This window comes from Schistocerca nitens, chromosome 6 (assembly GCF_023898315.1).
Source record: "Schistocerca nitens isolate TAMUIC-IGC-003100 chromosome 6, iqSchNite1.1, whole genome shotgun sequence".
In the NCBI taxonomy this organism is placed as follows: Eukaryota; Metazoa; Arthropoda; class Insecta; order Orthoptera; family Acrididae; genus Schistocerca; species Schistocerca nitens.
This window is the reverse complement of record NC_064619.1, coordinates 598,823,041-598,837,984: the sequence shown is the minus strand read 5'-3', so window position 1 is coordinate 598,837,984 and position 14,944 is coordinate 598,823,041. Positions and strand designations below refer to the sequence as shown.

Sequence of the window (14,944 nt, the reverse complement as noted above, 5' to 3'; positions counted from 1 at the left end):
GGACTGCCTACAGGAAGGATGTAATACCGGTGACAGAAACTTCTTCACCTACACGATTATTGTTCGAAGTCAACGGATAATAATAAATTGTGTTTAGCAAATGAAATATGTTTCTAACAAGGACAGCACATTTAGACCTGTATCAGCGGCACAGACCACAGTTCGACCACTATATCACAGTTCACTATATCACTGTTAGTTGTAGTCAAAACAAAGTAGGTGAACACTGTTACTCTACAATGAAGTAACCATCCTACGCGTCGGCTGCTCGCAACCGGGAGAGGAGAGTTTCCTACATCGTCTTGAAGACTGAACGGCAATACTGGAGACAACGGTTCCGGCAATCGTCGGCGCTTCTGCTGTACAAAGTAGGTCATACGACAGCAAATGACTTACACGTAAATGCTTTATTTTTATTTGTTGAAAAAACACATACATTGCAAGCACCTCTTTAGTGTGTCAACCTATACTACCAAGTTTTATATAAACACAAGTCGTTGCTTAACATTTTACCGAAAATCTCAAAAACTTTTTATCCGCTTTACTTCGAATTTTTACACAATACTTTAATAAACGTTCGGATGAGCACACTCTACGTCGAAAATTTTTTTTTCAGGTTGACATCAAAAAAATTTTCATCGTTGATGAACCTTCAAAATGACGTAGGCTACATATTTGTTTTACACACACGCACACACACACACACACACACACATATATATATATATATATATATATATATATATATATATATATATATACACAAACAAACACAAACACACACACAAAATTCAAGCTTTCGCAACAAACTGTTGCCTCATCAGGAAAGAGGGGAAGGAGAGGGAAAGACGAAAGGATGTGGGTTTTAAGGGAGAGGGTAAGGAGTCATTCCAATCCCGGGAGCGGAAAGACTTACCTTAGGGGGAAAAAAGGACAGGTATACACTCGCACACACGCACATATCCATCCACACAGAGGCAACAGTTTGTTGCGAAAGCTTGAATTTTGTGTGTGTGTTTGTGTTTGTTTGTGTGTCTATCGACCTGCCAGCGCTTTCGTTCGGTAAGTCACATCATCTTTGTTTTTACTTTTTTTTTCCCACGTGGAATGTTTCCCTCTATTATATATATATATATATATATATATATATATATATATATATATATAACCAAAAATCCCGAAAAGTTATTGACTAATTTAATTAAATTTTTACACGGTGGCCTAACAATCACTCGAATGGAAAATAGGCACTATCTGTTGTAATCACGATGTATAAAGGGGAAATGTTGTTACAAAAATTCTCATACCAGTCTTGACTAATTTACGTCACACATTTACGTGATACATTTATAAACATTTTGAGAAACATAGGCTATGATAGGGAAATGTAGTTAGCAACAATCTCTAATAATCTTGAGCAACGTTCTCCAAATATTCACACGACACATTAATAAACATCCAAAGAGAAATAGACTACATATTTATTTAAACGACGATGTACGGATTTCCTGTTAAAACAAACTACGAGAAAGGAAATGCCGTGGTGTGTTGTAAAAACTGGCATTTTAGTTTTCTTTTTCGCAGTCGGTTTTAACAGAAAAGAGGAACAATGTATTTTGGCATATTGGCTTATTATTAGAAAACTACTACTACTACAAAATCATCCCAAGCCTTGTAATCCCAAGTATTCGCAGACTAAATGTGAAAACTATCAATGAGGCAAGTATCCTCACTGATCCAGGAGATGAAGAAGTCTGCATCGCATTTACTCACTCATTTCAAGCGACTTGAATTCCCAACAATAAACAAGACTCATGGAGAGAGAGAGTTGGGAACATGTTGGATAGAGAGGGAGGGAGGAAACTGACATAGAGAGGTGGAAGGTGGACAGAGAGGAGGGGGGTGGAGAAAATGATGGGCGGAGAGAGGATGAGAAGGTACTGGACAGAGAGGGCGGAGTAGGAGAAGATGGACAAAAAGAGGGGGAAGAAGGAATGGGCAGAGAGAGAAGGCAAGAATGCTTATTTAGCAACTGCAAAGCGTTGCCGGTTTCGCTAGTAGTACATAAAGGGAAAACGGCTGTGGTACGATATGGAGGAGGTGTGCTTTCCGAGCTGTCACGTTTCTGATTCATGGCTCAAAACAGTTTTGAAAGCGCTTTCATTTACTGTAGTGAAGGGTAACATTTAAATCCCAAATGAAGTTTTTGGGATGCAAACACTCTGAAATACTGTGAAACTGAACAAACAGTTAGTGTAGTGCAGTTTTGTTGCTTCAGCTAACAAAAAACGTTTTATAGGTTTTTCAAGTATTTCCTTAATATTTATATCTATTTATTATGGGTTCAACACAGAGAAGTAACTGGGAATTGGGGATAACTTAAAACAAACTACAAACGAAGGAGGAAAAACTAGAGGAGTATTGTAAGAAGAAGACTAATGCAAATGATATTAATGGCGGATCGCAAGAAGAGGTAGTGGTGAGTGATGGATGCCGTGCATCTTTCCATGTTTAACCGCCGCTTAATCACCACAATATCAGGGTTCAAAAGATTTTGACGTGCGACGAGCAGCGCATATTTCACTTTTTATATATTTGTTACAATTTTGCTCAGCGATATTGCTATATGTGTTTAAGGCTGCTCTATAATAACTATTAGTTCATCATACGCTGATATTTACCTTTATTTCTTTTTTCGGTTCTGTAGTTGCTTTCAGGCTGACGTAGGTACTTTTCAAGTGTTGGCTATGTGCTTGGTAGATGTTGAGTGGGCCACACTGCCAATAGCAAGCTTCGCAATTTTGAAAGACATACCCTAGTTGACCAACTCCGCCGCTTCGTTTGTCATCTGTATCACAATACAGTAGCTAGTTTCCGGCAAGACAACAGACTTTATGAATGATTTGTCTTTCCAACTTTTTCTCGTACTTCTCCGTTGATCCAAAACCATCAATGTCTTGTTTAATTAATTCTTTTTTAGCAATATTACAATTTAAGATTTTGGAGCCCCCAAAAACCTGCCAGCCTTTGCGGTGGCATTATTCGCTCCTCCCCCCTCCCCCGCCTCTCCCCTGGATCCGGCCCTGATAGCAATTTCTATCTAACTGCTAAGCGAGGAGAATGGCGCGTGTATGATGACGACAGTAGTTTCTACTCTAGTAGTGCTATAAATAGTTATGAATTTAGTTATAATGCCGGCCTGTGTGGCCGAGTGGTTTTAGGCACTACAGTCTGGAACCGCGCGGACGCTACGGTCGCAGTTTCGAATCCTGCCTCGGGCATGGATGTGTGTGATGTCCTTAGGTTAGTTAGGTTCAAGTAGTTCTAAGTTCTAGGGGACTGATGACCTCAGAAGTTAAGTCCCATAGTGCTCACAGCCATTTGAACCATTTTTAGTTATAAACTGCATTAAGACAAGTACTATACCTTGACAGGTACATATTACTTGTCGAGCCACACATTTGTCATAAAACACAGCTTGTCACAAAAGCACTTACCCTTGTCCACATTACCTCCAGGTACTCATTACTTGCCGAGCAAAACACTTAACTTGTCTGTGAAATACTTAATCTTCTTAGGTAGACATTAGTTTTCGAACCATAGAATCCACTTGTCGAGCAAATCATCAACATTACTTAAAACACGCATGAATAAGCAGACATCGCGTATTCGTCGCATGTTTTTTGTCAGGCGATTCATCTCAGTATGAAGATATAAATAGTTCCCATCCCGCGGTTCTGACCAGGGGTGTGTGAAGTTGGTATATCAGAAGTGAAAATTCCTCTGAAATGTTCCCAACAGAGAATATCTTTTACCCGCTAACACCAAGCTAAGTGACGCAGTGCTTAGCGCAATCGACTCACATTCCGGTGGACGACGGTTCAAATCCTAGTCCGACCTTCCCAATTTATTTATTTTTTTAAATTTATTTACCCTTCAAGTTCCGTAGGACCAAATTCAGGAGCAAATCTCCAAGGTCATGGAACGTGTCAGTACATGAAACTACAACATAAAAGTAATAACAGATAAAAATAAATGTTCATGAACCTGAAAAAAGTAAGTCCATAAGTTTAAGTAAATGCTATCAGCAATACAATAAGAATCAGCTTAATTTTTCAAGGAACTCCTCGACAGAATAGAGGGAGTGACCCATGAGGAAACTCTTCACTTTCGATTTGAAAGCGCGTGGATTGCTGCTAAGATTTTTGAATTCTAGTGGCAGCTTATTGAAAATGGATGCAGCAGTATACTGCACACCTTTTGGCACAAGAGTTAAGGAAGTCCGATCCAAATGGAGGTTTGATTTGCGCCGAGTATTAACCGAGTGAAAGCTGCTTATTCTTGCCAATAAACTAATATTGGTAACAAGAAACGACAATAAGGAATATACATATTGAGAGGCCAATGTCAAAATACCCAGACTCGTGAACAGAGGTCGACGAGAGGTTCGTGAACTCACACCACTTATTGCCCGAACCGCCCGTTTCCGAGCCGAAAATATCCTTCTAGAATGGGAAGAGTTACCCCAAAACAAACTACCATACGACATAAGTGAATGAAAATAAGCAAAGTAGACTAATTTACGTGTCGAAGTATCACTCACTTTCGATACCGTTCGAATAGTGAAATTGGCAGTATTAAGTCTTTGAACAAGATCCTGAACGTGGGCTTTCTACGACAGCTTACTATCTATCTCAACACCTAGAAATTTGAACTGTTTCACAAATCATATGCCCGTTCTGTGAGATTAAAACGTCCGGTTTTGTTGAATTGTGTGTTAGAAACTGCAAAAACTGAGTCTTACTGTGATTTAACGTTAGTTTATTTTCTACAATCCATGAACTGAGGTCATGTACTGCACTATTTGAAACCGAGTCAATGTTGCACACAACATCCTTTACTACCAAGCTAGTGTCATCAGCAAACAGAAATATTTTAGAGTTTACCCATATTACTAGATGGCATATCATTTATATAAATAAGGAACAGGATCGACCCCAACACTGATCCCTGGGGCACCCCCCACTTGACAGTACCCCACTCAGATCCCACATTACAGCCGTTATCAACACTGTGAATAATGACCTTTTGCTGCCTGTTGCTAAAGTAAGAGGTGAACCAATTGTGAGCTACTCCCCTTATGTGTTCCGTGATTTCCCTAAATTGCTACTGGCCGATTTCCTTCTCCATCCTTGAAGCAATCCGAGCTCCTCCTCCATCTCTAATGACCTCAGTGCTGACGAGGCTTTGAAGACTTACCTTCCTTTCTTCCTTCTTATCCATTAACACCTCACCTGGTATTTGAAGTCCCTGACCCTTCGATGAGTCTTTACTCGAAGAGTCCACTCAACATCTATGGACAGGGAATGAAATGTAACAAACAAATTCCATATTGCATCTGTTTAAAAAGAATGTAGTGCTACACAATCTTTGAGAACAGCCCTCACATTATCTACAAGAGAAGCCGAGACACCTCAGCAGAGGAATTCAATACCCCTGTACAGAGCTTAGCTAGATAATGCCTAAAAGCGAGAGAATGTGATGTTTTCACTGATGAAGTCCCTGATGTTGTAAGTGGATATAAAACTCCTAGAAAGGTATGTATCAGCCAAGTGACATAACTTAAAAAAAATAGTTATGTAAGCTTTTCCCTGTAGTTCTATTGAAGTCCTAGGCCATATATCTAGCTACTACACATGCCTGTCATAATATCAGATTCTCAACTGATGACATACTTCGTATTTTGTGTTACAGGTTTTCTCTCTTGAGCAGGAGTAGGTTAGAAAATTTGCTTTTCAATACTCCACCAAAAATGAAGTTAACGTACCACTTTGTTGGGAGCAAAAGAAAATGGCAGGACCTGTTTCATACACGTATTTTATGAAGAGGCATCAGAGTTTATCCATCCGAACACCTGGAGCCACAAGTCTAGCCAGGACCACCAGTTTTAATGAAGAAAATGTGATCAATTTCTTGAGTTTGCTTAAAAATATTTTGAATAGACTGAAGTTGCAAGCTAAGCGTATATGGAAAATATATGAAATGGGGATCACAACAGTACAGATACCAGACAGAGTGGTAGCACGGAAAGGTTTGAAACAAATTGAAAGGATAACCTCTGCTGAAAGAGGCAGTCTCGGAAGCCTAGCAACATGTGTATCAGCTGGAGGTAATGCTATCCGTCTGTTCTTTATAATTCTTAGAGCAAAATAAAACCACATTTTGTTCTAGGGGCCCCAGCTGGCTCTGATGATGATTTCAACAAATCAGGTTGGATGGTAGAAACACATTGTATTAAGTTCTCCAAGCACTTCATTCACTATTCTAGGTCGGGTCGGCCACCACTTCTACTGCTTGACAACCACGACTCTCATTTGTCAATTGATGCAATTGATTTACTGAAAGAAAGTGGGATGGTTGTCCTATCATTTCCCCCACACTGCAGTCACAAATTGCAGCCTCTGAACCCGAGTGTGTTTGTGACACTTAAAAAATATATCCGTACTGCTTGTGGTGCTTGGATTAGTAATCATCCTGACCAAACGATTTCAATTTATTGCATATCTAACATTGTGAAGCTGCTATTGCACTGTAGCAACCCCACCCAATATCGCCACAGGGCTTAGAGTAAAAGGCATTTGACCTTTCAATCCTGACATCATTCATGAATTCGACTTTCTGCCATCATCTGTCACTGATCACCCGCCTCCTAATGGTGTCCAGACTGTGAATTCCGACGTTGTACTGGTTCGCTTCCTCAGTATAGTCCTTCCACACTGATGCAGCTACTCCAAGTACACCATCATCGTCCCGAATTGTAACACCAGAAGAAATTCACCCTTTTCCAAAATCAGGCTCACGAAAACTGTCTAACCGTCGCACGAAAACGAGACACACTGCTATCTTGACAGACATTCCCACCAAAAACGTACTGGAAAAAAGAAAGCAAGTCTCAATTAGTAAGCCTATTTTAGAGAAGACAGGCATAAGACCTGTAACTCAAAAAATGAGGAAGGGAAAACGTTTTCAGGGAAATGATTGAGTGATGATGGAATCTGAAGACGAAACGACAGATACAATAAGCTATGATGATTCTGGGGATAGCGTCGATTTCCCACTAAGTACAGACACTGAAGAGCAATATGGGCCCAAGTCTCCACCATATCGAGAATGCTCGTCAACACCGACTACTAAAGAGGACACCATGAATGTAGTTCAAGAAGACAATTCGGTGCAGTATCACGTGGAAGACTTTGTGATGGTGCAGTATAGTACACATCTGTATCCTGGAAATATATTGGAAATTGATGGTGATGAAATACTTATTTCCACAATGGTGAAAGAAAAGAAATATTGGCGATGGCCTGACGTTCCTGGCTCGATTTAGTAGCAAAATCGTGCGAAAACTAAAATCACCAGTTCAAGTGAGCAGTTGACCTATTTTCTTGGTGGACACGAAGTTATGATTCTATAATTTCGTTGCTATTTTTTTTATTTTACTATCATATAACTTTTCTGTGTTCATTTACTAACTTAATATTTTAATATTGTTGGCATTTTGACAGACACTAATACAATATGTACTAGCAATTGAAAGAAAGTGCCAACACATCTTCGTCCTTCATATGGTATGGAAATAAAAGAATCTTAGTTACTAACTTGTGTCTATTCCTCATAACCTGTTAACCATGCCAACTTACCTCAGAACGTTTGCCAACTTGCCTCACATGTGGGATAAATTCGGATAGTTGTAACGTTTTAGTAAACTTTTTTTTACGAGTTAAGCATGCAATTCTAAGTGATACTTTCATAATTAATTAATAGCCAAGGGATACCACAATCTGCAGCATCGACCATTAAAGCGGAAAATACTATAGGAAAAACTAGAAAAATCGTAAAGTAAAAACTATGCCAACTAGCCCCAGTCTCCCCTATCCAAAAAATTACAAAAAGGGTGTAACTTAGTATTCCCACATCTAAAATACGTCAGTACGTTCAAGCGCGCGCACACACACACACACACACACACACACACACACACACACACACACACACACACACAAACACGTTTGTTCCATATACTTACAGATTGAACAGCCATTACTGAACATGCGACTGTCAAAGTAGTTCCTCAAATATGAATTCCCAAATTAAGTGCTTCACTGTTATGCACATACCTAAAGACATGTGACTAAAAATAACATGCTACAAAGGCAACTAATATTTCATGTTTAGATGTAAAGGCGATGATATAGCAAAAGTAGTCTGACAAAGCCCATAACGCAGGGAACAAATATTGACTGAAATACTATGCTAAGCAGGCAAGCCTACAGACAGTTAGGTAGTCTGAAGTACTGTCAGCTAGTGGGAGAATGTAATTAGTTCCTTTTCTAGGTCTATACTTGGTGTAAGCCTCAATGTAGTAGCGATTAAATAATTCCACGTGTACATTTTTCTATACATTTATCTCAGGGCAATGGTATCTCGATATCTAAAATTTGTAAATTGCGCTGCCATTTCAATCTGATGCTATGTTTTGGTGGTTCATATCACAAACTGTCATCGCCTGTCATTTTTATAAGTTTATCAGTAAAGTTTCATCTTGCACCATTTTTGGAGCATCAAAAATAATCCATCATGGATTACACTAGAAAAAAATATTTGTTTTGAACTGCCTAACATTGCTTTTTAGTTGCATTCCAACTATTCCTGTTAGAGGTTATGTTCAAAATGAGATTTCGAGAAATTCTTCAACATTTACCAAATGGAACTTTGGTGCCAAGGCTCTCTAAAATCTTTACAGACTGTATCTCCCAGTATCACACACCAAATAATACCATAAATCTGATCAAAATATGTGGTGTATTGATATATAATACTTAAACTACATAACTTTGTAACACACAAGGAGAAGTTCCTAACACAAATAGATTACATTCAATACAACTTGACCAAAGAATGTGGTGGAACAAGACAGATGTGAAACATGTCCAAAGGTAATGGTTGAACGAAACACAAACGGAAAATCGATATCTCCAAAATATAATCTTTCTCAGCAAAATAAATGTATTTATAGTAATAAATAATGATTTTGAGTACAAAACACATGCTGGTCTCTTATCATAAAACACAAATATAATTACAAATTCCTGACTGCAAACAAAAATTCAAATTTTGCATGAAAATAAAATTATGTTATTTTTCAAAAGATGTATGACTTTCAACACAAAACACATATGACAGTATTATCATAACTTAATTCTTCTATAAAATTTTTTGTTGGCAACCAAAATTTGATCTTTGTACCACGCTTTACAAGCACAATGGACATACAAATTAAATATTTCTACATAGAAATTGTGTGTATTAATTACAAAAATTCATACGGGTCACTAGCTGACACTACTGAAATACATTATTGGTTGGTCGACGACTATAGTCTATTATTTGTACTATGCATTAAATTAATGAAAACACATAAAACTGGTTCTATATAGTGCTGAAAAACACACAAGGGCACTATCACTCATCTAATTTACAGCTTAAAGTGCACTTTTCAATGACAATTACCAAAGTAAACCATGTTATTCCAACAGCATTGGCATTCACAACATCTCATACTTCCAAAAAGCAGTTCGAGGTAGTTCATCATTCATCCATACATTTTCACATGCTCAGAATGCATTTATCAAAGAAATATGATCAGAATGCCTACCACCAGCCAGTGCTTTTTGTTAATACATTAACTAGTAGCGAAAACATCTGGGAAGGTGAAGCTGTTAAAACTATTTTCCAAGTACCATCAACTTAAACAAATTTTATTCAGCCGACAACATCAAAGATCTGGCTCAATGGAGTAAGTTCGTCATTATTGATCTTAACACATCATTCCTTGAAGTAAGTCTTCAGAAAAATAGCAAACTGAGTAGTACTGATAAACATTCGTATAGGTGAGAAACAGGGTCGCATGCATTCATCTAACCAATCTTGTAGTCATTCAGACACCATAGTTACCCAACATTAGGATATTAATTTTATCTTGCGGCACAAAATTTGGTCATCTTCTGCTGGTAATGCTAAGTGAGAGGCAGTAATAGCTGACATAAATAAACAAGCATTCAGAACTGAACTAGTATTCCAAAACCAGAAGCTGGCAGTGTGTGTGACATGATTTAACAATGTGTGTGCCGTAACTTGAAATCAGGTGCCGAGGTACTGAATCTTAAGACTGTATGGTAGTACCAATAGCTGACAGTATGTCCAGCTCGAAATGTTAGCACTTTAAGTCTGTCCATTTGATCTATTTTACTTTGAAATCACGTACAAGCTCTAACCATTTTCAAAGTGTGCTGTTAAGTAAGCAAATTCCCATGGAATAATTGTGTGAACCGTGGGAATCTTTCGAATTTGCGAATTGTATCTTTTTTGGTTGCGTTGTGGTCTTGCAACTTACTGAATGTTCCCATATGCAATTTATCATCCTACAGTTGACTCTTTCATTTTAGTTTCTGCAGATGTTGTAAATTATAAGTAGTAATCGCTGCTTTTCGAAGTTCTTCTTCAATAGTTAGTAATTTCATTGTCATTTGGATTATTGCCTACTGCTTTTGAAGCTAGCAAGGAAAAAATTTTTCTACCAATGCATTCAGGTTATTCCAGTAGATATAGACGATATCTCCTGGAGATTCGTTGGAGATTAACTTCCAATTTATTATAAACCTCGTCTTCCTCATCATGACCACCCTCTTCTACTTTTTGCTCACCGTCATCTTCCTCACTGTAATCTTCATCTTCATGATCTCCACCAAAACATCCAGCCTCTCTTTTCACATACATTTAGTTCTCTTTGTAATTAACTTCTTCGTCATCATGCTTCTTTATCATGCTCTGTTTTCTTATCCATCACAACATACGAGATATGGTTCTTACTCTTTCTTTGGCTTCTTATTAGTAATACTGCATCTTGGAGGAGCCATTGCCTCTGGAATACTTGTCTGGGTGTCTGTGCAGCTTGCGAGGTTTCTCATCTTTGAATTGAGTGCCCAGCCTCAACTCTGCAACTAGTCTGTGGACACCTTCTATTAGCTGACTTCCAGTCTCTTTGTGTCGGAAGAACGGAAATCGGTACTTTGACATTGTCTACACAAGGAAAGCCTAATACATAAGGAAACTAAATAAATTGTGAGATATTGGCAAAACAGAAGACAGATATTTTTAACTCGTGGTTTGCACAACACAGCTATCAAGCTATATCATACAAAGCACATAGAGAAATGATTAAGAATCATTACCAAGTGTGGTTTAGGAGCACGACTTCTTCAGCTACTATGGCTGTAACTACGTTATATGACGGATCTAACGTCACTCTTTATGTGCTACAACGTTCATAGTCCTAAGTGAAAAATTATTTTGTTACATCATCTCCTCATTCCAGTGTTGACACAAACAAATGTATATTTTCCCTTGTACAGGAACAATGTTATGTATAAAAGTCATGGCAGTTTTGTTAGTTAAAATTTGGCATAACACCAGTTATAAGATGGTCCACACTCATCTCTTGCGGCGACACCAGTGCAGTACGCCTTCGACGAGCCAGGAAAACATTGCTATTGCCACCAGGATTGACAGCAGGTGCATACACAGTGGATAGTTCTCCGTCTCATCACGAACGTATCCTGAAAGCAAGAAAGATTTCATGCCCTCTCAACTTGTTACAAGCAACGAAAAGAGATTTTTCATATAGATATTAAAGCGAACCACTATCATCATTTTTATTGGCAAATCAGTACGTTAAGTATCGGTATTTGAGCACTTTTGCAGTTACAGGGCTTCTGTTCTAAATAATGATACGGTGTAGAGAGTGAAACTGTCTCCACCCACAACAATGAGTCCCGAAAGTCTCTCAAAAAAATCTCATACTAGTCGTCCGTGCTGCATTCCACCTAAACCACCATTGAGCCAAAGCGATTGTGCGGGTACTGGCGCCCTCAGGGGCTCACAATGGTCTGGCACTGCCTCCCACCCTCCCCCACTCTACCCATATTCTTTGGCGCTTGAGAATGTCAGCCAGGAGTTCCCCTCAACCGTCCTAACCATTCTTGTGACGCTCATTACAAACCAAGATACGTGCAACAGCACGGCCTGTTGACCTTGTTTCGATGGTATTGTCTATGTTAAAGTCTCTTTTTTGGTAAAAATGCCGAATTAGTGAGAAGGAGAAAGGCGAGAAATTATCGCTAAAATGAAAATGTAATTAATCCTTACGTTTCAACCCACAGAGAGGGATAATTAGTGTTTTGATTGAAACATAAAGCGGGCCCCATTGTTTGTTTTGTGACACAAAATACCCGTGTCGATGAAGCAAAAATTGACGCCGGCTATCGGTGCAACGAAATGGCGTACAGGCATTGGCAGTGAGTATGGCAAAGATCCTGATTTAGACTTTGGAGACATCGCTATGAAACAAGTGATGGAATGAATGGAAAACTTATAATGTCTTTAGGGGGCAGTCATAATGAAAGTACAATCCTTGTGTCCCAGCTACTATACAGTGGTATTCAAAAATATTCTACGCAGGTTTTCTATAATGGTGACAAGCCTAAACTTTAAGCACGGATGCTACAAAAATCTAGTGCAGCGACTCGGAAAAACGGACTTCCCCTACTGTGAACGTGAAGAGGAACAAATCTCACTATATGATACTTAGCTGTCAATGACGAAGACAAGCGACGAACACTTCAAACATGCAGTGGAGAAACATAAAATACAGCAGATCATTCAGCGTGAAAACGCTTCTGGCAACAGCAGACAACAAAATACTAAAATTATTGTCATATTACCTTGTGATATCGAAAGTCGAAGTCATATGATGTCTAGCTCTTCAGTAGAAGAGATGCAAAACCTTAAAGGGACTTTAGTTTATTAATTAATTGTTTATGCATGTGTCTTTGTAAGATTTTTATAATTTCTATGTTTTTATCACGTTTGTACGAGATCTCATGGACCTAACCAGTGTTCTTCAATGACGTCATGATAAATTCATCTCGCAGACTTGTGACTGGAATGATGGACCTACATGACTCGATTGTATCATTGTCTGACTACGTGAGTAAACAGGAACATTTTTCAAACCCAGTGTAACAAAAACGAGAGTCGCAAATTGCAGGAAAGATTGCTCACACGTAGCCGCAAAAATTATGTCATATGAACATGGTCTGGAAACCTTTTGTTTCCATATTACAACTCATTTTCTAAAACTCATCAATCATGAGAAACACACACCAACAGAGCGCACCAGCATACCATATGCAACACTTTCTCGCAGGAGATGTTCAATATGCGGTCCGTGGGTATTGTTACATGCATCAACCCCCCATCGTAGTGAACCCCGGATGCAGTGATGTATCCCTCGAGTATTGCTCATTGTTTCATAGCCTTCCATAACTGTGAGCATCTTGTACTGGGTTTACATACAGAAAAGCTTTCAAATGCTCCCACAAATAAAAGTCCACTGGATTTAGGTCCGGCGAGCATGGAGGCCATCTGTCACGGAATCATTTATTTAGAGTAAATGATAATTAAGTGAAACCCTCAGCTGCCGACAGGTGTTGTTGCTATACCTCGATTGGGACAACTGAATATGTGTACCCGACCGGGACTCGAACCCGGGATCTCCTGCTTACATGGCAGACGCTATATCCATCTGAGCCACCGATTACACAGAAGACTAGCGCGACTGCAGGGACTTATCCCTTGCACGCTTCCCGTGATGCCCACATTCCCAACTCTCCACTATCTACATATGTAATGTTCCTAATGTAAGCAGGAGATTCCGGGTTCGAGTCCTGGTCGGGGCACAAATTTTCAGCTGACCCCATCGAGGTATATCAACAACACCTTTCGGTAGCTGAGGGTTTCAATTAATTATCATATATTCTACAGAAGCTGCACGGTCACCAATGGTATTTGTTCTTTCGAGAACAGTTCTATCTTCAAATATATTTATAAAGAAACCGACGGACATTAACACTAAAATGAAGACGTGCTCCATCATGCATAAAATGCATGTCATGCTAACAGATCAGGTACAACACTCTTTACGAAATTATGTTCATTTTGTCCGTTGAGCCTGGGTGGAAGAAGTTGAGGCCCTACCAAACCGTCACCAACAATGTGGCCCAGACATTGACAGACAATCTTTGTTGATGACTTGCTTCAACAGCTGCTTGAGATCAACGTCTACACATACATGCCGACTGTGAAAAGTTACAATCTGATCTCGCTGAAACGATGGCTGATTTGTGAACAGCACCGTTGCAGTAAAATAAGGATTGACACTTTGTTGAATAAACCGTTCGCATAAGAGTACCCGTGGAGGAAAATCAGCTGCTGATAGTGCCTGCACACGCTGTAAATGGTTTGGATACAACCTGGTCCACGTGCGGCACTCGCCGTACAGTCACGTGGTCGACATTCATTGTTGCAGCTGCATGTCTTGTACTGACACTAGTGTCATCCTCAATTGCGTGAAAAAGTGCCGCCTCCCGTTGAGATGTCCTCGTCTTTCTAGGCCCTTCCCGGTCGTGAATATGAAGCTTAAATGCCCCATATTCCCTAAGACGAAGATCAACGACTAAAGACGTTTTTCTGTCGGGGCACTTCCGTCCCGCAAATCATTCCCGGTTCAAACGTTCAGCCGCGCGGGATTAGCCGAGCGGTCTTGGGCGCTGCAGTCATAGGGTGTGCTGCTGGTCCCGGCGGAGGTTCGAGTCCTCCCTCGGGCAAGATTTCACACACATTTGAACATTTGAACATACGTTCGGCGCGAGCGCCATTTCCGTCAGCTAATTCATAGCCTACATCAAAAGGGCATCTGTCATCTCTGCATTTGTGTACTCTGCAACTGCACGAGGAAAGTGTGTCATTAACTCTACGTACTAACACG

General features: G+C 39.5%; 1 protein-coding gene across 3 annotated transcripts in view; it reads right to left on the bottom strand.

The window, feature by feature from the left end:
• LOC126263167 (monocarboxylate transporter 2-like) overlaps positions 1-14,944 on the bottom strand; it is a 257,848-nt gene that overhangs the window by 126,211 nt on the left and 116,693 nt on the right. For 2 of the 3 annotated variants that reach the window (XM_049960209.1, XM_049960211.1), the window contains exon 8: positions 9,238-11,675. The exons of the other annotated variant lie outside the window; for it this stretch is intronic. In XM_049960209.1, coding sequence (XP_049816166.1) covers positions 11,551-11,675 — 125 coding nt within the window. In that variant the 3' untranslated portion in view covers positions 9,238-11,550. Of the gene's footprint in view, positions 1-9,237; positions 11,676-14,944 lie in introns of those variants that run through there. 3 annotated transcript variants of the gene reach the window in all.